The 22,356-nt window shown below is 36.5% G+C and overlaps 3 protein-coding genes across 3 annotated transcripts; 2 read left to right on the top strand and 1 right to left on the bottom strand.

The window, feature by feature from the left end:
* Positions 1 to 9,797: 9,797 nt before the first annotated feature.
* On the top strand, positions 9,798 to 14,070 carry LOC130730932 (inactive glucose-6-phosphate 1-dehydrogenase 4, chloroplastic). Its single transcript, XM_057583082.1, has 12 exons — positions 9,798 to 10,001; positions 10,095 to 10,305; positions 10,391 to 10,578; positions 10,822 to 10,916; positions 11,312 to 11,426; positions 11,571 to 11,776; positions 11,900 to 12,008; positions 12,126 to 12,163; positions 12,304 to 12,424; positions 12,930 to 13,132; positions 13,304 to 13,504; positions 13,621 to 14,070. The coding sequence occupies exons 1-12, from the start codon at positions 9,930 to 9,932 to the stop codon at positions 13,856 to 13,858; spliced, it is 1,797 nt and encodes a 598-aa protein (XP_057439065.1). The 5' UTR covers positions 9,798 to 9,929; the 3' UTR covers positions 13,859 to 14,070.
* Positions 14,071 to 15,748: 1,678 nt separating this feature from the next.
* On the top strand, positions 15,749 to 16,465 carry LOC130730931 (uncharacterized). Its single transcript, XM_057583081.1, has one exon. It carries the CDS (start codon positions 15,960 to 15,962, stop codon positions 16,365 to 16,367), a length of 408 nt encoding a protein of 135 aa, XP_057439064.1. The 5' UTR covers positions 15,749 to 15,959; the 3' UTR covers positions 16,368 to 16,465.
* A 48-nt stretch (positions 16,466 to 16,513) lies between these two features.
* Positions 16,514 to 19,850, bottom strand: LOC130730929 (GDSL esterase/lipase At1g09390-like). Its single transcript, XM_057583080.1, has 5 exons — positions 19,468 to 19,850; positions 18,546 to 18,734; positions 17,887 to 18,047; positions 17,082 to 17,346; positions 16,514 to 16,903 (listed from the first exon to the last, which is right to left on the bottom strand). Exons 1-5 carry the CDS (start codon positions 19,715 to 19,717, stop codon positions 16,671 to 16,673), a joined length of 1,098 nt encoding a protein of 365 aa, XP_057439063.1. The 5' UTR covers positions 19,718 to 19,850; the 3' UTR covers positions 16,514 to 16,670.
* Positions 19,851 to 22,356: the final 2,506 nt, after the last annotated feature.

Genomic DNA, 22,356 nt, shown 5'->3' with positions numbered 1-22,356 from the left:
GCTACGTGTCTCTGTAGTTCTTATTGTATTATTGTTTTTTCTTTACTCGTTTTGTTAATGTCTTCTTTATGCAAGTCTTTGGCTTCTTAGAAATTGAGAACTTGAAGAAGGTGGAAGGAGAGGATTAAAGAAAACTTACCAGCCATTCTGCCATTTGTCAATTGCCCCTACTCTGAGGATTGGAAATGCCTCTTAGGTTTCTCTTCCTTTTGCTTTCTTGTCTCTCTTCTCTTCTTCTCAGTTCATTTATGCATTAGTGTAATCATGTATAAAATAGCAGGCATAGAAACAAGAGTACTCTAAAGTCTAAAATCTAAAGTAATAGACATTGCTACTGTGGAAATCTCGGTCTTGAAATCTCCTCAGTCTCCAAATTCAATGGAGGAAGAGTTCATAACAATTTGAAATTTACTTGTCTTTTTACCATCCTACCCTGTGATCTGAACTTGTAAACTTGTTGGTAATCTCATGATTTTGAGTGAGTTTAACCAAGATCATGTGGGTTCACCCAAGTTTACACTCAGATAACTCAATTTTGCACGATATTACGAGATATAACGCGAGCTTATCAACCAGGAGGACACACCCAAACAGGGTGAAAGACTACCGTAATGTTTCATTTTCCTTAACTCTCATCATCTGGCACTGGCAGAATTGATTATTAGAAAAAGAAGCAGACTATAGTAGTAATGTGTATTGGCTAGTTGTGTCCTAAACCTTGTTTGAGATTGATATTGCAACTAGGACATATGAGATAAGCATTGAACTTCAAATCCAATATTAGGAATTTAAACTCATTATAATATATTTTAGGCTTAATACATCAGAAGACCCCTGTAATTGTAAAGAGAATCAAATCCAGGGTCTAGAAAAATTTTGCATCAAATTGGGTCCCTAGGAATTTTTTTTTTTAATTCAATTAAGGCCAAAGTGTGCCAGCCTTCAATTTTATCACAGTCATCAATTTCATGTGGCTTTTATAAATTCTTTTAATAAAAAAAAAGGCTTAATACATCAGAAGACCCCTATAATTGTAAAGGGAATCAGTTCCAAGGCCTGAAAGTTTTTTGCATCAAATTGGGTCCCTAAGAAAATTTTTTTAATTCAATTAAGGCCAAAGTGTGCCAACCTTCAATTTTATCCTAGTCATCAATTCCACGTGGCTTTTTTAATTTGTTTTAATTAATTTTTTTTTTAAATTCTAACTTATTTTTTTAATCAGAAAAAAATTAAAAAACTTAATAAAATCCTAATCTCCTAATCTAATAATCCCTTAATAAAATCATAATCTCCTAATCTAAAAAAATAAAACCCCAATTTTGAAAAAATATAAAATAAAAACAAAATTGACTTGGATTGTAGCTGCTGCTAAGTAAACTCCCAAGTCTTCAATAGAAAGCGAAATTGTCGCATCAATTTCCCACGTTACCATCTAATCAAGCCACACTTCATGCTGGAAAATCAAAACAACCACCATGACACAACACACTCAGTTCACTCATCATATGAATCCCCTCATTCATTCACAGCATTGTATCTCAAAAGACAAAACTCCTATGTTTTCACTTTGTTTCGTTAATAATGGCTTCGTTTCATCAAAGAAAATTGTTGCACCTGAAAATTTCAGCACCAACACCTTCCCCTGTCCAATCACCACCACTTTTACTCCCACAACCACTGTCCAATCAGCACCAACACCAGTCATGAAGGAGGCAACACCTTCATGGTCTCCCACCCATTGAAACCCCCACTCCAACACCAAGAACCCAGATCGTGAAGGAGGCAACACCTTCATGGCCTCTTTGCTTGCTTGCATACCCTACCCCCACCCCACCGCTCGCAACCCCATCCAACCCAGAAATAACCAATCTCTCACCCCCAGCCCTCCATCAGATCATACAAGAACAAAACCCCAACATCCAATAAGAAGAAGGAGATAAAGGCTTACCGAACAAAAAACTCCAATTTTTTGCTCTACATGACTCTAATCTGAGGTGGCTCCTTCTCTATAAGGTTTTGGGTGGTGGAAGTCGTAGATCTGGGAGATTTGAGTTTTTAGGGGATGTTTTGGTTAGAAGAAGAGATAGGTGAAGAAGAAGAGAGGATAAATACTGGTTAGAAGAAGAAGAAGAAGAAGAAGAAGAAGAAGAAGAAGAAGAAGTCAATTCCAATGACAATTTTGTTTTTATTTTTTTATTTTTTCAAAATTGGGGTTTTATTTTTTTAGATTAGGTTAGGAGATTATGATTTTATTAAGTTTTTTATTTTATTTTTTCTGATTAAAAAAATGAGTTGGAATTAAAAAATAAATTTTTAATTAAAAACAACTTATAAAAGCCACGTGTAATTGATGACTAGGACAAAATTGAGGTCTAGCAGCATTTGACCTTAATTGAATTAAAAAAAATTTCTTAGGGACCCAATTTGATGCGAAATTTTTTCAGGCCCTCGAACTGACTCCCTTTACAATTTCAGGGGCTTTCTGATGTATTAAGCCTAAAAAAAATAAAAAAATATTTTTAATTCCAACTCAATTATTTAATCAGAATTTTTTTTAATTACTCAATCCCAAATTAAACCCAATCCCAATCTTCCCCCAAATTAAAACATTTTCACCCCCAAATTAAACCCAATCCCAATCTTCCCTCAAATTGAACCCTAACTGAGGAGAGAACAAGAAAACTCATTCTTCTTCTTCTTCCCCACCCCCACCCACCCACCCACCCACCCAACAAACCCAGAAGCTTCAACGCTGCTCACCTACTTGATTTGTTCAAGCCTTATGGAACCATTATATCGGTTGAGGTTCTTGCCTTCTTTCCATTTGTTTCATGTGTTGAATTGTTTTTTGATTTTTCTTGTTCATGTTATGGGTCTTCACCTCATGTCTTCACCTCATGTTTCTGGCTAGAAAAGGAAATAACAGAGGTTAGGGATGGTGGTGGGGTGGAAAATATGGGTCTTCACCTCATGTTTCTGGGTTATACCCACTGATGTAGACTTTTTGGGTTCCAGAACAGTGGGAGGAGGGTAAGAGGTTTGTGGGGTTGGTTTTTGGGTAAGGGGAAGAGATTTTTTGTGGATTGGGGTTAAAGATGAAGATGATGGGTGATGTTGAATTTGTGGTTGTTTCTGGGTTTATTTCTGGATTTTTTTAGTTGTTTTTTGTGGGTTGATTTCTTAGTAAAGGGAAAGGTTTTTGGTGGTTTGAACTTTGAGGATGAAGATGAAAATGGTGGTTGATATTAGATTTATTGTTGATCCTGAGGATTTTTTCTTTCTGAGTTTGTTGTTGTTGATTCCATGGAGATGGAGGGAGATAAAGATTAAGGATATAATTAGGATCAAAGTTAAATAAATTGTAATTTTTTAATTTTTTAATTTTTATTTTTCTCCTTAAATAAATGAGATGAGTTGGAATTAAAAATTAATTTTTTATTATTTTTTTAATTAAAAAAAATTAAAAAAGACAATTGGAATTGATGACTAGTCTATGACAAAATTGAAGTCTGGCACACTTTGGCCTTAATTGAATTAAAAACAATTTCTTAGGGACCCAATTTGATGTAAAAAAATTTCAGATCCTGAAACTGATTCCTTTTACAATTCCAGGGGCCTTATGATGTATTAAGCCTGTATTTTAATATATTATACCCGTGCGTTGCACAGGCTTACTTACAATATTTTTTAACATTATTTTAAAATTATTATAGTTTAACTAAATTAAAATATTTTTTTAATTATAAAAAAAAAATGTGTTAAGTATTTTTATTTATTATAGAAATTTTTTATGGAAGAGGTTATGTATTTGTTGTTGTTATTGATATTTTGGTTGTCGCTTGTGTTTTGAGTACTCTTTTTCTATCCCTAGGGTTTTTCCCACTGGGTTTTTCCTATGAATGTTTTAATGAAGCTCAGACATAAGTTGTTTTAAGCACGAAAATGTTTAATGAATTGGCAAGGATGCAGGGGACATTCTTATATTGATTTAGCCCTTATTTTTCATGAGAGGGTTGTTCTTATGTACATCTAACTTTTAATAATAATATAATTTCTTTTCTATAAATAATTGATATTACTCAAATTTTACTATTAGCATAGAAACCATTTTAACAATTTAAAATTTATTTATTTAATAATATAAAAATAATTAATTTAATTTTAAATACTTAAATTTCTGAAGAAATGTTAAGTAATAAATGTTAAATGTCATTAAATAAATTTTAATATCATTTTTTATATTTTTTACCTGGAAAATCATTTACTCTGACACGTCAAGACCAAGAAGTGATAATTTAAATAACCTTTTTATAAATAAAAAATAACCTAAAATATTATCTTATGAATTTAATTTTTTTCAGCTTATTTGGTTTGTGAATGTTTTCTCACAGCCAATAGCCATGATACTAATCCTTTGAGACTCTACGATCACCTTAAGTGAATAGGACAGACCTCTCACAACAAATATTTATTCAACTTTGGCCATTATTATTTTTCTCTATTATGTTTTCTCAAGTAATTTTTACTAATATATCATAGATATAATTTTTTTTAATAGTGCATATACATATTAAATACCTTTTAGCGGCATTTGTTTTTCAATTTTAAATTTTTTTATCCATATTATTTATTATCAAATAATTTTATTTTTAATATTTGTCAAATGCAAAACTAAAGATAATTTCATGTTTTTTTAAGTTGTTGAATGTTGTTATTTAATGTAAGTAGTTGAATATTTTTCTACAATACAATTTTTTTCAGTTTTTTATTATTTTTTCATATATTATTACAAAGAAAATTTATTATTTATTAATGTATTTTAATACAAAGGTATGAGAGTTTTATTATTTAATTTATTTAATGTAAAACTCAAGTCTCCTTTACATATAAATATAATTTTTTTAATTTTAAAAATATTTTATCTAAATTATTTATTAATAAGTATTATTTTTGTATTGAATTTAATTTTTAATATTTGTGAAATACAAAACTCAAGTAAATTTTAAGTTTATGAATGTTATTTAATGTAAGTAGTTGAATAGTTTTTGACAATATATATTTTTTCTATTTTAATTTTATTATTGTTTAATATATTTATTACAATTTTTTTTGTTTTGTTTGGATGCTTTTAATAAAATGCAACACTTAAGTTTTGCTTTTGTATTTAATACTAAAACTCAAGTGTGATTTATATATATATATATATATATATATAGAAGATAGATAGATTTAAAAGTATTTTATATAAATTATTTATTAATAAATATTATTTATTATTAATTTTAATTTTTAATATTTGTTAAATGCAAAGCTAAAGTCAATTTTAAGTTTATGAATGTTGTTATTTAATATAGGTAGTTGAATAGTTTTTTTATTAAATAAAATTTTTCAATTTTTAATATATTTAATATTTTTTATTTTTTAATGTATTTAATATAAATGTATCAGAGCTTTATGGTTTAATGTATTTAATACATGCAAAACATCAAGTCTCCTTTGCATAAATATATAGATCTATATATTTTATATTTGAAAAGGAAATTTTACTTTTAATGATATGATATCTCATTAACCTGCAGTAGTTGTGACAACCGCAATTTTAGAGAGGTCTGTGCTCGAGGTGTAGGGAGAAAAACCAAACTCCAAGCCATTGAGAGAGTGGGCATTGAAGAGGCTGTGGTCACAAGGAGAGGGAAGAAGCGTGGTAGAAAACCTCGTTCAGAGGTTGGTTCTTCTATTCTCAGAGAGGTTCTTAACGAGGAGGCAGTTCAGGATCCAATTATTGCAACCTTGCAGGCGTCAGTTTCTCAAGCAGAGGTAGGAAGCTATTTTACAAGAGCCACAAAAGCATGGGTCATTGGAAAGTTTGCAGGAATGGAATTTCCAGGAACTGATGCTCAAGTGATTCAGGGACTAGCTGCGAAGTTGGAAGATAACCGATCCTAGGTAACGTGTGGGGTCGGTTGAGGATGAGGAGGAATTGGCCAATGCTTTAAGTCTGGATTATGTGATTTCTCCTGCAGAAGGTGCTTCTGGTGGCCTTATGTCCATGTGGAATCCTGCAGTCTTTCAGGTGAACAGATCTTGGAAGGAGGACAGAGCTATTATTCTTGATTTGAGGTGTGATTACTTGCGCGTACCTTTTCTCTTGGTTAATATCTATGGTCCTAATGCTGCTGAAAATAGGGCAGAATTTTTCGTGGCTCTTGCCTCTAAGCTAGAAAGTCTGGGTAGTATCTTCTGTATCGGGGGTGATTTTAATGCTACTCTTAATTTGGGTGAGAGGAGGGGTGGTTAGACGAATGGAGTTCCCTCCCTTTCCAATCTGACTCAATTTTGTCAGCAATTCCTTATTAGGAATGTGATCATTGAAAGTGATTCTAAGGCTGCTGTCAAATGGGTTAATTCACAAAGTAATAGACCTTGGAAGCTGCTTAATACCCTTAACCATATTGATATTCTATTAGCTGAGATTAACTGTTTTGAAGTGAGGCACATATTTAGAGAGTCAAATTTTATTGCTGACCATCTAGCAAAAAAAGGATGTTCAAGTGAGTCTATTCTGTGGCACTTCGTCGATCCTATGTGATGCATGAGCTTATATATTGTTCCATATTGAATATATCTGTTGCTAGGCGGTTTGCTCATGTGGCCTGATTGGTAATATTACCTTGGTATCCAAATTCATGAAAGTGAGGCGGTGTAGCTGGTCTTTGCCGTGGCATCTTATGGCCTAATATGGAAGTGGGTGCTGTTTGTGCAATGAACTGTTCTACTGATCTGGTTTTGGAATCATGCTTGTTCTTGTATTTAGTAATATGGCTCTATCATAATATATATGGGCATCGTTTGTTTATTGTGGGGTGCAAATTTCGTGTAGCTTTTAAGGAAAAAGTTAAATGAGGGAGCTTTTTTCTAATAAGTTGTTGCTTTCGTTTCTTCTTACACCGCACAAGACTTTTTTACCTTCATCGTTCTCTTCTGCTCTGTTTCCTCCCCTTTACTTTCGTTTCACCTTGGTCTCATCACGTTTTTTTTTTTTTCATGTTTTCTTTTCTTCTTCTCCTTATTTGTTTCTTCACAAATCAATTCAATTGAATCTAGGGATGGCACCCGCGCGGGGCGGGGGCGGGGAGTGGCCCCCCATCCCCGTCCCCGCATCTCTCTTTTGTCCCCGTCCCCATCCCCATTCTCCACGGCGGGGTAAATTTTCACCCCATCCCCAATCCCCACCTCCTCACGGGTCCCCATGGGGACCATTAACACATCATTAAAAATATAATAAAACTAAATTAAATATAAAAAATACACAAATTTCTTCCTGGACCACAAATGTAGGGTTTTATAATTGACTGTTTGTATTCTTTTTTTTACAACCGACTGATTGTATTCTTATTTTTAAACTTTTATATATAATTGGCTATTTTTTTTTTGAACTCTATATAATTGGCTATGATACTTTATATTTTTTATTACCTACTTGACTTTGATTACTAAATGTATTATTAATTTTTTACATATATATACGGGGCGGGGTCCCCGCGGGGCGTGGAGGGTGATCCCCATCCCAAACCCCAAATTTGTTTCGGGGGGATTTTTGTCCCCATCCCCACCCCCACAGGGAAAAACTCCCCAGGATCGGGGCCCCAAACGGGGCAGTCCCCACGGGGATCCCCATATACAGGCTCCCTGGATTTTTTTTTAATCAGAATAAGTCCCTACTCGTGTTTCCAGCCTATGTGACTCAATTTTTCTAAGTCATTTATTCCACATAGCTTTCCTATTTTTTTAAATACACATGGATTAAAAAAAATTAAACATTTAAATTTAAAATTAAAATATGATTAACCTAATTAACCCTAAATCCCTAAAAATATTTTAATTTTAAATTTAAATGTTTAAATTTAAATTTAAAATCTTATTAACCCTAAATCTAATTAACCATAAATCCCTAAATCTAATTAACCCTAAATCCCTAAAAAGATTTTAATTTTAAATTTACATGTTTAATTTTATTTTTGTAATCCACGTGTAATTAAAAAAAATAGAAAATCCACATGGAATAAATGACTCAGCAAAAATTGTGTCACATAGGCTGGAAACACGAGTAGGGACTTATTCTGAATAAAAAAAATTTCAGGGATTCGGAATCGGAAAAAAAAATTCAGGGACTTATTTTCGTACGACAGACAATTTCAGGGACCTCCAAAGTATTTAAGCCAATTGGCAAAAGGTGTGCTAATTTAATTGTGGATAATCTGTATCGAGGTTTGGAACTCGTTTTTTCTAGTTTCTTTTTGGCGTCGTGTAAGGTGACAGGGGTATATATTTTCATTTTGTAAGTTTAAAATAAAATCGAAACTTACAAAAATATTTTACCAAATAGCTTTTAACTTAGAAGTATCTTTAAAGCTATTAAAAACTATTTGACAAAAAAAAAGCTATTAAAAACTAACAAACAGCTTTTGTCTTTTTTTTAAAGCTCTTATTGTGATTTTTTTTTGAGAACAAAAAGGCTTGATTAATAAATAAGAAATATCATGAGAACACAATCCTCTCATGTAGATTTTTACAATCCAACCCAAAATAAAAATCGTTCCATTGCACTGGTACTATTTTGATGTCTAAGATGCCAAATGAGAGAGCCTCATTAAAACCTCCCTAGGAAAAATCAAGAGGGAAAAACCCCATGGAAGAAAAAGAGTACTCAATCACAAGGCAAAATCCAACCAATAACCACTAGACTTTGTTTTCTTATTTATTTTCTTTGTAAATAAATAAGTAACTTATTTTATAAGATCTTGTTCAAAATTGTGTTTGGCCCAACTTTGACTTAAAAGTAAAAAAGAAGTTGGGTCAAACTTATCACTTATTCTTATTTGCCTTGCAGGCTAGGCATAAAAATTGCAACATGGGACCGTTATCCAATTTTTCATTTTTTTTTCTTTTCCTGACCATTCAAAACGAAAGAAAGCTTTTCAAAATTCATAAAACTCTTCACTTTCCACTTAAAATAAACCCAAACAAACAAAGTATAAAGGTGGTCCGTCTAAAATAAAGGTCCACCGTGAACCATTACGTGAACTTGATAGTTTTGTAATGTTTTAAGATCACAATGGACCACCTAAATAACTCCAATTCACTAAGTTATCCCTTTATTCAACTTGGCATTCACCGTCTCTATTTTTCACTGTCTTCTCCAACTTGACCGACCAACGACAACTAGACATGTCGGCGGAAGCAACTAGCACAACCAAGGACATAAGTGACTAACATTGACACTTTTGACCCCATCTCTGTAGTCTTCGCCTTCATCTCCCACTTTCTGGCCTCTACATTTTTCGCCTCCATGATGACCATAACGACCGGACATACTCGCTCCACACAAACCAATTTCAGCAACGATAAACCCCTTCTAGCTCTTACCGGTGGCTAGTTTACTTCTGGTGGTTTCCAAAATTTTGACCCAATCTCATTGCGTTGCTTAAAATGAAATTCAGTATAACTGAAATTCCTAATCCAACCTGTTACTTTTATGCTCGGATCGAGTTGGATTAGATGAATCTACCCGACCCATGTCAACTTCTAGTTGATTTTGTCAACATTATGCAAGTCTATCTATTCCATATAATTGTTTTTTACTTTATCCAAATGATTCATATAACTTTTTATTTGAAATAAAAAATGTATATTTTTTCGTCAAAAAATAATATTGGGCCTAGGGCCCAAATTAATGGGCTTAGCCAATGAGCCCACTTTTGTTTCAGGAAAGCTTTCGAGTTTCAACTCCACCGCATCGGAAACGACGAACTCCGATTGCAACCGCCAACGGCCAAAGCAAGCTTCAGAGTCAGTCATCGCAGTTTCCAGAGAGAGAGAGAGAGAGAGAGAGAGAGAGAGAGAGATCACAAATTCAAATTCGTAGCTCAATGTCACTCTCTCTCTCTTCAACTTCGTTTCAATTCTCATGCTCGAGAACCACACATCCTTGCTCAATCACGGTATGCTGCTTGATCCACTCTTGTTTCTTCGAAATCGATTTTTCTACTTGCAGAGTGAAGCTCACCAACGCTGTTAACGGTTTCATCTTGCAGGGTGCTGCATCAAGCACCTTTCATTCAGTAACTGGCGGTGGTGGTGGTCGTAGTAGTCTTGTACTGAACGTTGGAGGTTCCACCTTGTGTCGAAGATTTCGCGGTTTCAAACTCTGGATACTTGAAACCCTCAACGTTCAACCAACGAAGAGTACAAACCGCTTCAAGAATAGTCTCGAAACTGGAAAGGGGGTGCCAATTCTTCGTGATGGTTCGTGTTCTCTTTCAATTTAATGCAATTGACATTGAAACTTCAAAAAGTAGTGATGATTTGAATTACTGTAATTTTCTGACAGATAATAAGGGAACTGGTGTTAGCATTGAGGCTTCATCTTTGCTGCAAACAAGTTCCTCAACTTCTGCCATGGATGTTGGTGGAGCACCCTCACTTTGCATTGCTGTCATAGGAGCCACTGGTGAGCTTGCAAGGAGGAAGATTTTTCCTGCTTTATTTGCCTTGTACTACACTGGCTTTCTTCCTGAGGTATAATACTCTAACATGCATTTCAGAAACCTCACTTTATAGGTTGATGCAACTTAATAGTTAATACAAGGTTCCTGAGTTCATATTGTTAGCTCTGTTTATTTTATGGCCTGAGTTCATATTTATTCCTAGTATTTTTCTTTTCGGAAATTGGAACACATTAATTATCACCAGTGCTTGTTCCTAGCGAATCTTCGCCTTTTTCAGTTTGTAAGATATGAAATATGCATTTTGTGTTTGCAGAATGTTGGAATTTTTGGGTATTCAAGGAAGAATATAACTGATGAAGACCTGCGGTCTATTGTAGCTTCAACATTAACATGCCGGGTTGACCATCAGTATGATTTTCTTATCATTGCCCCAATTATTAACTTCCATGTCAGGTTTCCAATTCATGAACAAAATCTTTAGCACGGAATTCTACATGTGGCAACTTGGGATACTGCATTACTTCTTGCTAGGTCATAGTTTGTGAAAGTTTAGTCCTAACTTATAGTAGGTGAATCTCTGGGAAATTTACTTTTGCATATAAACATTTCTATGTGTCTAATTATCCAATTCCAAATTTGTAGTTAAATTGGTTCATGTCATTTGAACTGAAAGCCATACAGCTTTAGGGCTTGAGAATGAAGAATAATGACGAGTTCCATTTATTTATTTATTTTCCTTGTGCTTTGTCCTTATTGTATGGCATTCCAGCTTTTATATTAATGTGAAATGCAAAATTGTACAGAGAAGATTGTGGGGACAAAATAGATGCTTTCCTTGGTAGAACATACTATGTTAATGGAGGCCACGACAACACATATGGGATGTCCATGCTGAATGCCAGAATGGAGCAAATTGAGGTAACTTAGAACAAATTTCACCTGTACATATGAAAGTTCATTTCTTCTCAAATGAGTAATGACTGAAATGAGTTGCTGTAAACTCTTTCATAAGCTGTCTGTCCCTAGATATTTGATTCTACTACAGCTTGTTATATACATCAGGGAAGCTCCAAAACCAACCGGATATTCTACCTTTCTGTGCCGCAAGAAGCACTTTTGGATGTTGCTTCATCTCTTGCAAGCAGTGCCCAGACCCAAAAGGGATGGAATCGTGTAATAATTGAGAAGCCATTTGGTTTTGATGCAGTCTCTTCCCAAAGGCTGACACGATATCTTCTTTCGAAGTTTGAGGAAAAGCAAATATATAGGTACGTATTCCCTCTTCTCCCCCTTTCACCAGATCATGCACACAAAGACTGGTGCATGAACCGCTTGAGCACAAACAGAAATACTGTTATATAAAATGATGATTCTTGTCAAACTGTTGTCAGGATTGATCATCTTCTAGGAAGGAATCTCATTGAAAACCTCACAGTTTTAAGGTTTGCAAATCTAGTTTTTGAGCCACTGTGGAGCCGTACTTACATACATAATGTACAGGTAAGCCCCCCTTGTTTAATCTGATTAACGTGCCTTAATTTCTAGATTTAATAAAAATCCGCATGTCTCTTCTGCAATTTGATGTTGTAATCAAATTGTTTAATTGTATAACTGTAGGTCATTTTATCTGAAGACTTGGCTGTACATCCAGGAAGGTGATCATATGGCTGGTTGTCATTTGAATAAATATTACACAATGTGTCGTTCTGCACTGAAAATGTGAAAATAAATTTTTTCCTCTGCATGTAGCTGCTCTTGTGATATGATGTCAGCTTAGTCCTTTTTACTCATTCAGGTATTTCGGTGGCTATGGGATTATCCGAGATATTGTTCACAGTCATGTGCTCCAAACAATTGCATTGCTTGCCATGGAACCACCAGTTAGCCTTGATGGAGAAGATATTCGAAATGAAAAGGTATACACAGATTATAAATTCAACCAGTAATCATTTATTCCTATATATATGCTAAAATGATTGGATCATGCATTATCATACAATTTCCCAATTGTAAGCATAATCATCCAATCATTTCATGAACAGCCACAAGGTTTAAAAGTAAAACTAACCATTCAGTTAGAGAAGAAGCTTGAGTTCAATCCAAACATAAATTACATCCATTTCGGAACTAAGATCCATCCTGAACCTAGCTAGAGAAATTTAACTAAACATTCTCAAACAATGAAGTCAGAAAAAAAATACCTATTTGACATGCAAAAAATGCAAATTTCTAAAGAAATTACTCTAAAACATTCTAAACAACAATTGCGCTAATACTATACTTAGTAGTTGTCAACTCAAAGACAACTTCTTAAGATGTTAGGGTTGTTTCGTTGTTTGTTACAAATGATAGCTTGATAGATGCATTATTTCCATTTTATCTATTACTAGCTCAGGTAACAAATAGCTAGCTTCTTTTCAGGTTAAGGTTCTGAGATCAATTCGCGAATTAGAACCTAAGGATGTCATTCTTGGCCAGTATAAAGCAAGTAGTGGAGACAAGGTTGATGCATGCATAAATGGTCTGACACCTACTTATTTTGCTGCTGCACTATACATCGACAATGCACGATGGGATGGTGTGCCATTTTTGGTTAAAACAGGCTTGGGACTCATCAAACACCAGTAAAAAAACATCATCCTTTTAAGTCAATTTAATGTAGATGTGTTATTCATGTACTAGGTTATATAGTTTGATTCCATGGCATGACTATCTCTGTTCCAGTAATTTCTTCTTAGCACAATGAAATGCTAATGTTATTTGCGTCTCACCTTTGTCAAAATATATGAATGCAGAATGGAGATACGGATTCAATTTCGTCATGTTCCAGGAAATGTTTACCATGAATGCATCGGGCACAACATTGACCGGGCCACCAATGAGCTCATTCTCCGTGATGTTCCTGATGAGGCTATTCTGGTGAAAATAAACAACAAGGTTCCAGGATTAGGCCTACAACTGGACTCTTCAGAATTAAATTTGCTTTACAAGGACAAGTAAGCACTTACGTGTTATATTATTTGTTTCCACCATTACTTTGACCAAATGAAGCTAACTATATCATTTGTTTTTACTTGTTACCTGCTATGTGTTGCATTGATTAATGTCAAAGGTACAATGTTGAGGTGCCGGATTCATATGAGCATCTTCTGCTTGATGTCATTGATGGGGATAACCATCTTTTCATGAGAAGCGATGAGCTGGCAGCAGCGTGGAACATTCTAACTCCAATTCTGAATGAGATAGACAAGGACAATGTATCAGTGGAACTTTATGAGTTAGGAGGTCGTGGTCCAGTTGGTGCATACTATCTTTGGGCAAAACATGGTATCCGTTGGGTAGAGGACTAGCAGAAGCAGTTACCTCCTTGTTTCTCACCTATGACACATTGCTGTGTTCATATTATGTTTTACCTGAGCCATAAGGACTAGACTAGTACTAAGGCGTGGTGGTGTTGAGTTTATTGAAACAAACTCTAGCAGGTAAATAGTGTTATTTTGGTCTTTTATTGACAATTGCATGTAAAAGTATCGTGTAACCTTGAAGACTATAGTTTTTGTTACTGGCTTTTTGGAGGAGAAAGGAAGAAAAGAACTTAGATCAAAATAGAATAGAAGAAAAGGAAAGCAAAAAAGAACAAGGCTAAAAGGATGATGTTTTCTCTTCTTGTAATAAAAATGGAAAAGATGAGAATTGTGCTACATAATTTTTTCTAAGCTGTTAATTAAGGCAATTCACCTTGTGTCAAACTGTTACATAAGAAAATTGGAGACGCTTAAACTCTTAACTACTTGGTTAGGTGATTAGGTCTCACGCTTCGAGCTCCATTTACTGACTAATACAGGTGACTTTTTTAATCATCTTGTATGCATAGTACTATAGTAGATAGTTATGTTTGTAGTCATGTAGAGTAATCAAGTGTATCTAAAAGCTATCTCAAATGATCCTTGACTGCACAACAGAATGCCTTTTTCCTTTTATTAATCCAAATAGCTGCAAGTTGCCGACACTATTATTGAAATGAATATCTTGTTTGACGTACATGTTATCTTGCCATCAATTAAAGAAACTGATTTCAATCTGATGAATGATACTATAAGCTTTGGAAATCTTTCAAGCATCCATTCCAAAGCCAAAATCAATGGCAAGAAGTTTTTTAATAACTAGCTATTGGACTAGCTATTGGATATTTGAATTGTTTATGAATTCAAACGTGTTGGTTGAGAATCAATGATCAATTAAGGGGGAAACAATTTCATTGAGATCCAATTTTAGGTACACCAACTTTTAGGTGGGAATGAAGTGGAGATGAGAGATATAAAGTGAAAAAAGAGAAAGTGGAAAATGTGACGAGGGATGCGATTGAAAGAGAGAGAAAAAAAATAGAAATTAGAAAGTGAATGCGAAAATGAGGTGGACAATGATAATGATATAGGTAAAAATAATCATAGTTTTTTAACTAATGATTAAATTTTGATAATTGTTTTTTGTTTTTCATGTGGGGACTGTCTCCACATGGTGGCCTAAGTAAAATATTGTCTTGAGCCTAGTGAGATGCAATGATAATTAACAAGTTCTTATTCATTCACATCCTACTTTTTTTCTATCTTATTTCTACTTTATTTATCTTTTTACTTCTCTTCTTTTTTATCACATCACTCATTTTATCTTTTATTCATCTCTTCTCTTCATATTTTTACAAGGTAAAAATGTTTTTAAAGTGTAAATACTTTATTCATGGTTCATCTGCACTCATTATACTCACAAGTAATTAGAGATATAAATAAAGAAGAGATAACTAATAATGATAAATAATATGATGGGAAGAAAACAAAAATCAGGATGAGAATCATTTGTCATCATAAAATGCCATGACATATACTGTCATAAATGTGGAAATATGACGTTATGGTGATGACGAAAGATTGATATTTTTTCCACCAAAGTTATTTTCTGCACCACCGACTTTACCAATCTACCCTCTTGGGCATTACTCATTTTTCAGCCCGACGGACATTATTGTCAATCCAATAATCTTGGGCGACAATAACAAAACTCACGCGGCATTGAACTCTTGTGTGGGTCAACACGGTTTTGGTGCATTGAACTCAGTAAGCAATCTCACTACTGTTCATCAGTTGATGTAGCAAGTTCAATTCAACTATTCAAGTCGGGTTTTAACTGATATTGAAGCCTTTCTAGGTTCATTTTTTGTTCATCTATAGTTAGCTAGTGTTCACTTTACTTACGTTTTATCCATCACATCATATTGTTGCGGTATAATAGAATAGGAAAAGGAGATGAATAATGACTCATGCTTTTATTATATTATATTTCCTAGTTATTATATATAGTCAACTACTCCATAGTCTCCTTGATATTCCTTTTTTCATATTACATATATAAGCACTCATAGCCAGTGTGATGATACATTAAATAAACAAGCAGAGCATGGAAGGAGAAAGAAGGAAGAGAAAATTAGAGGCTGAAGAAGAAAATGAGGAGCAGAAGATGGAGAAGTTCTTTGCCTTGATAAAGAGCACAAAAGAAGCACATGATCTCCTTTCCTCCAAGGAGAAAACAAAGGCAAAGTGTATTTGGAATCCTACGTTTCAACCAGAAGATTTCATTGGTTTTGGAGAATTGGGAAAGAGCAATATTTCAGCTCATCCTCATCATTCAGGTCCTTCGGAGAAACAGAAAGAGAAAGAAGTGATAGAGAAGGATTATTTGCAAGAAATAACCACAGCAGCACCAGCACCGGCGGCAGCACTGGCCGTAGCAGCTCTGGCACCAGCGGCAACAGAAGAAGAGAAAGAGAAGACAAGAGATCGTTTTGACTTAAATCTTTCTTTGTAATACACTATGTGATAGATTGGTTGAGTTATGACCATGATTTTCTGACCATGATTTTCTGACCTTGTTGTCTTAATATTCCAATTTTCATGTTACTTCTACTTCATGATTGACATTTAGTTGTTGCACATGGGAAAAGAGCATCAAGCTTAGTAAATTGTTCCTTTAGTTTTTGCTTCCAAATAACCATGATTGTAAGTTCTTCACTAAAATACATATCTTGTTCTTGAAGAAGTACATAGATGGCTAACTTAGCAACACTGCAAGTAATGAACTAACCGTTCTGCACACTGTGAATGTGCGTAATCAGCGGTGGCAGAAGAATTCAAAAGGTGTCCGTGGTGTGGAATAATCAGTGGAAAGTATCTTAGAAGCTATGAATGTATTTGCAGCTTCTGTATGATGGGTTCCATCCCAATTCACATACCGAGATCCTTCATCACAAACCTGATAACCAGGTTGACCGCATGTCACCCTCAAGTCAAAATTGTACGGAGGCCCTCCAAAGCCGCAGCACACCGTCAAAGGATTGGAGAAACCTATCAATAATTCATTCACAAAATCCATCACAATAATGTTACAAAAACAGTCAACAATGTTTTGTAGAAGAACATCCAGCAAATCCAACATAACATAACTTGATTTAGATTAGCATCATAAGGGTGAATCTAATAATACTTCGAACTTAAATGAGAAGAAAGAGCTTGCTTGGATTACCATATTTGGTGGCATTTGCAATGAGGTCATGCTTAATGGCGTAAATATCAACATAGACTAAAGTAGCATCCTTCAATCGAGTTCTAAGTTTCTGACTCGAATGATACAGCGCTTCATTAAACAATCTTGCAGCAGAGTTATAACTGGAAAGACATCCAAATAAATCCAGATCCTTCTTCTGAGCCAGTGCAAGTATTTTAGGAAGACAGCCCAAAGGTCCTGTATTATGAACCCAAAATTTTCTGGCGCCTTCGTTGTACAAACTCTGCATACAAATAGATGAACCAAACATGATGCTCCATGAAAGACAAATAGGTTGATGAAGACATGATAATGCCATTATGCGATTTTGGACAAAATTGCATGTTGATGATCTTAATCAAGTGAAAAAGTCACAATATTGTATGAATATAATAGAACATACACTTCTTCTGAGCTGAGGACAGTGCAATATCGTTTATCCAGATACAGATGCAGTATCTTGAATCATAAATCAACATATTGTCTTTGAATGAATATACTATGAACTTGCAATGCTGTGCGTGAGATTAACCAATGCATCCCAGGAATCTTTTTTGCATAACTCAATATTTGGAAATGAGCTAAGTGAATTTACTTGCACATGTATGTAAATACGTAAATACAACTGGGTGTTATATGGAGCCACAGTAATGAATCAGGGCGAGCAAATAAATTAGAAGAAAAGGGAACTAGACTGACCTTAACAGTCCTAAACTACTGAATCAGTCAGTTTCATGGATGATAAGTAAGTTTACTCAACAAATTTAAAGGGAACTAGACTGACCTTAACAGCATTTTCAATTTCAGTGATAACAGTTGGGATCTTCTTGATGACTTGTACATATGTGAGATTTTTTGCAAACGAATCAGCAAGGTCGTTTTGACCGATATCAATCAAGTAGAGTGCAGCCCGGAAGCCTTCATCATTGATCACATTTTTTGCACCTATAAGTTCCCAGTGCAATCAGTTCATCTTAAGTTTAAACTTTAAGTGAATATTGAACAGATTTATTTTTCCCAGCAGATTGAGTGCTACTGAATAGTATTAAACTTTTACTGGATAACATTCACTCCAATCCGACGGCTAAATTATGTGATAATAGGTTTGGAACTGAATGAGAAATTGATGTCAAACCAACTAAGCTTTAATTCTGTTATACTAATGACCTATTTTTCTCTGTCACATTGCTGCTGATTTAATATCAGAAACAAGAAGTATCTAAGTCACACAAGATACCTAGCATAGATATACTCTAAAATCCATATCATTAACCCTTTAGTGCATGACTAAAATCAGTATTGAGCATGCATACTATCTAGAAGGAAAGAAATGTAGCAGTCAAGTACTTAAAAGTTGAAACAAGTGCTTTGAAGAGAGTTCAGACAATTTATTTGATGTAGTTTTTCCCAAGTTGAGGAAATAATATAGTTCAGGAAATGTACCTGCGGAAACAAGTTCAAGGGTACGAGCTTTAAAATGCAGGAACTGCATAACCTGTATATTCAAAGAGAAAGGAACATATTTAGGGAGGGTAGAGGACCCCACCACTGCGAAGTTAGCTCCATTTGTGAATGAGGACCCAGACAATGAGTCCAAGTACGGGGTCAAAAATCTTGTATTCAAACTTTGGCCTGCAAATATAGCAAAGGAAAACAAATCATATTCAACGTTATATAGACGCGTATACAACAATATGAAACTTGCATTACAATTACTTTATCACTTACAGTGACAGTATTTTTATTCATTGGAGCTCTATTCTCAAGCGAACTTTTTCCCAACACTAGTTTTTAATTTTTTTTTTTCATCGAAAAGATAAACTACAAACTACAGTACTTCCGGGTTGATTCCTGAACCTCTCATCCTAAACTCATATGTCAACCAGCTCTTGCTCTTACCATTAGAGTTATACTTCCGGTCAACACTCACTCGCTTATTTTACATAGATCAAAATCTTTTTCAATCTTAATTTTTAATTGCAAAATTGACACTTTTGGTTTTTTTGTCAATAGCACTTTTTTTTTTTATCAAATAGCACTTTTTGTTAAAACTACTCTCAAGTCATGATATGGGTCCTAGCTAGGTAGTTGGGCCGGGCTAAACATCTAACAAAAATACAATTGGATCATGGTCTAAATTCGTGAAGAAAACGGTGTCGCTTTCGTGTCGAAGAGTGAAGATTCTCTCTCACAGTCACAGTCTCACTCACTTGACTTTCCTCTTGAGTGAAGAAGATGGTGGGTGATTCACGATTTATTCATTCTATTCCATACTTTGAATCAAGTTGAATGTAGCAATTGCATTCAAATATTTAGAGCTTAATCAGTAATATGAAATAGAATATTATGTGTTGAGTTGACTTACAGAGAAGATCTATGACGAGGCGACCATCAGACAAGCGACCAGTGGATCTGTGAAAGAAAGTGCGGCCGTTGGGGAGATTGATGGGGAAACCGAGTCCGGAGGTGAGTCCACCCGTGTCCGAGTTGGAATCTCCGAACACAAACAGCACTGCAGGCACATCGCATTTACTCATCATCACCGCCGCTGAAGAAGAAGTAATCCATAGAAATAGAAATAGTAGATGCAGTGAAAATGCTAGTGCTGAACTCATACTGTAGTGTCGGTTTGGATTTTCTGCTTCTACCACTTGCTTCCTACCACTGATCCTTTTTTATACTTTGATACTTCACTTCATTTTTACTCAGCTCTGGTAAACTGTATATCAATGAATGACTGTCCATATATTCTGGGATGAGATCTAGTTAAAAATATTAATATTAATATTGCATTATCCAATTTCATTTTAGATTTTCAGACAGACAGTCATTTTATTTTTAAATGCTTTGTGCTTTATTAATCTCCCACCGCCAATGCCTGTCTGGGAAGAGACTAATAAAAACTAAAACTATAAAAAAAAATTAAAATTAATTTTTATAATTGAATTTGCAGGGAAACGAAGGTTGAACTATGTACTTTAATGAGTTCAAATATCTATAAGTTGTGCACGTGGTACATTATTGATTTTTCATTCTTAATTTTAAAATAATAATGAATTAATAGAGAATGATAGTTTTAAGTGGTTGCATTGCCCCCTCACTAGTCACTACTAAGTAGCTAGGGAGCAAAATATAAACACATATTGATCGGGTGGATCACGAGAGTGGGGTTGCCAAGTGAAGAGGTGAAGCCGGCGTGCTGGGTTGTCGAACGGACTCGGGAAGGGCTCCTGCAAGGGACTCCAATGCCAAAGTGAGTAGGGGAATCGAGTAAAGGGGTAGCTGAAATACCTTAGAATGAGTGAGTTGCACCCCTTATATACATGTTGGAGTACTAGGGTTGGAGCCATGCAACGTCATGCATGGCCCGTACCGGTGGGTTAGGGGCCGTTGGATCCTCATGCTCCCTCTGCGGTTTGCAGTGATCCAACGGTTTAGATTACCTAGGGGGTCCACCATCCAACCACCCTAGTTCCGTAGGGTGGTTGGCCTAGGTCAACCCCTAGGTGGTGGGGTCCATGTCCTCGGGCTAGGGGTGAGTGCCGTCCCGCTCGCGGTCGAGTATACTCGGGTGACTCCCTTCCCTGGTCGTCCCACTTGGGACCCTACTCGGGTGACACCCTTCCCTGGTCGTCCCAGAACAGTAGCCCCCAGCTCTAGTCCACTGAGGTAGTGGGCTAGAAGCTTCCGGTCAGGTTCGCGCGAATTTCCCTACGTCCTTAGGGTCGGTTCCTGCCAACCCTTACTGGAACAGTTGCCCCCCAGCTCTGCCTCACTGCATGAGTGGGGCGTGAGCTTCATAATCTGTACGTACGGTCGTGGGGACGATCGTCACACCCATGATATGGGACGGCCGTCACCCCCCATGGACCTTGGGACGGCCCAGGGGGACGACCGGCACATCCATGGCCTTGGGACGGCCTAGGGGGACGACCAGTACATCCATGGCCTTGGGACGGCCTAGGGGGACGACCGGTACATCCATGGCCTTGGGACGGCGAGGTGGTCCCGAATTCCAACCGTTACGTAACAGTAACATGAAGCGACGTTTTGGCAGCGTCATTAATGCGTCTGACAAGAAATGGCACGCGTTACGTCGTTTCATTCCCCTTGCTGACGTGGCGGAAGCTGATTGGATGATAGCCTTCCCGCCTCCCCTAGCGTCATCATTACAGACGTAGGGTTTGGTGAAGCGTCGCTTCTCATTCCTAACTTCCCTTATAAAAAGGGGCAGAAGGGGCTTCATTTGCGTTTTTCCCATCCTTCTGCACCTCAAGCTCTCATCTTTTCATCCTTTGAAGCTCTCTATTCCGACGTCGTAAGGCGCAGCTTTCCAGGCGGTCGTCCTTGATTTCCCGGTGATCGTCCTCTTCTTGTTACTTGGTGAGTTCTTCTTGACTTCTTCCGCATTTCATTTTCTTCTTCTTTTCCTCGTCCCGTCCTTTAGGGGTTCTTAGGGTGCGTCTTTTCGGGTGGGAGTGAGCTGTCTCTCCCCCCCGTGCGGCGGAGGGGCGGTCCGTGGGCCGGTCCTCCGGTGCCGGGTTTGCTCTCCCTGCCGGGGACAAAGGCGGATCCTATTGGTTTTCCCCTTTGAGTCGTGGTCAATAACTTGAGATATTGAAACGACGTTTTCCCTTGTGCAGGTTTAAGTATGGCCGGAGCCGAAAAGAAAAAGGGCAAAGCGGTCGGGGGAGGTTCCAAGCCGAAGCTGAGCAAAGATGCTCCGAAACGGAAAAAGATCGACCGAGAAAAGTGGCCTCATTTGGAGGGTGACCGAGCGCATTTAGACGATTGGTGTCGGGAAATACTGGGGATCGAGTCCTGTTACGCTAATGAGGACAAGGGGCACTTCCGGCGACAGTATTATCTGTCCGAGAAGCAGATCGGTCCAGGGCATGACGTTTTCGCGCCTGGCAAGAAGGAGAGGCTCCCGCAAACCCCCCCGTTCGGCATCTACATGCACATTTATACCATGAAGAAGGTGAAGGTACGGATGCCGTTAACCGACTTTCAGGTTTCAGTGCTGCGGCATATGATGGTGGCGCCCTCCCAACTTCACCCCGGGGGCTGGGGTTTCGTGCGCGGTTATGAGACCGCCTGCGCGCTTTTTGGGCAGGTGCCGTCCCTGCCCCTCTTTTTCCACCTTTTCGCGGTCGCCCATACCCAGGGTCACGGCGGTCACGACATGGTGACTCTGAGGACGGTGTTCCCGATCTTCAAAGCCTTTGCCGATTCGTATAAAGACTTCAAGGAC

Source organism: Lotus japonicus, chromosome 1 (genome assembly GCF_012489685.1).
Source record: "Lotus japonicus ecotype B-129 chromosome 1, LjGifu_v1.2".
NCBI classification, from domain to species: domain Eukaryota; kingdom Viridiplantae; phylum Streptophyta; class Magnoliopsida; order Fabales; family Fabaceae; genus Lotus; species Lotus japonicus.
Note: the sequence above shows the minus strand (reverse complement) of the source record. Positions and strands in the feature narration are given on the sequence as shown.

Bases quoted from the DNA above. Each gene is read 5' to 3' on its own strand.
- LOC130730932 (XM_057583082.1), top strand. From the start codon at position 9,930: ATGTCACTCTCTCTCTCTTCAACTTCGTTTCAATTCTCATGCTCGAGA. The intron at 11,777-11,899 runs GTACGTATTCCC...AACTGTTGTCAG, and splicing joins GAGGAAAAGCAAATATATAG to GATTGATCATCTTCTAGGAA. The intron at 12,009-12,125 runs GTAAGCCCCCCT...GTATAACTGTAG, and splicing joins CTTACATACATAATGTACAG to GTCATTTTATCTGAAGACTT.
- LOC130730931 (XM_057583081.1), top strand. From the start codon at position 15,960: ATGGAAGGAGAAAGAAGGAAGAGAAAATTAGAGGCTGAAGAAGAAAAT.
- LOC130730929 (XM_057583080.1), bottom strand. From the start codon at position 19,717: ATGAGTTCAGCACTAGCATTTTCACTGCATCTACTATTTCTATTTCTA. The intron at 18,048-18,545 runs GTACATTTCCTG...GGGAACTTATAG, and splicing joins CCTTGAACTTGTTTCCGCAG to GTGCAAAAAATGTGATCAAT. The intron at 16,904-17,081 runs GTAATCCAAGCA...AATTATTGATAG, and splicing joins TGCAAATGCCACCAAATATG to GTTTCTCCAATCCTTTGACG.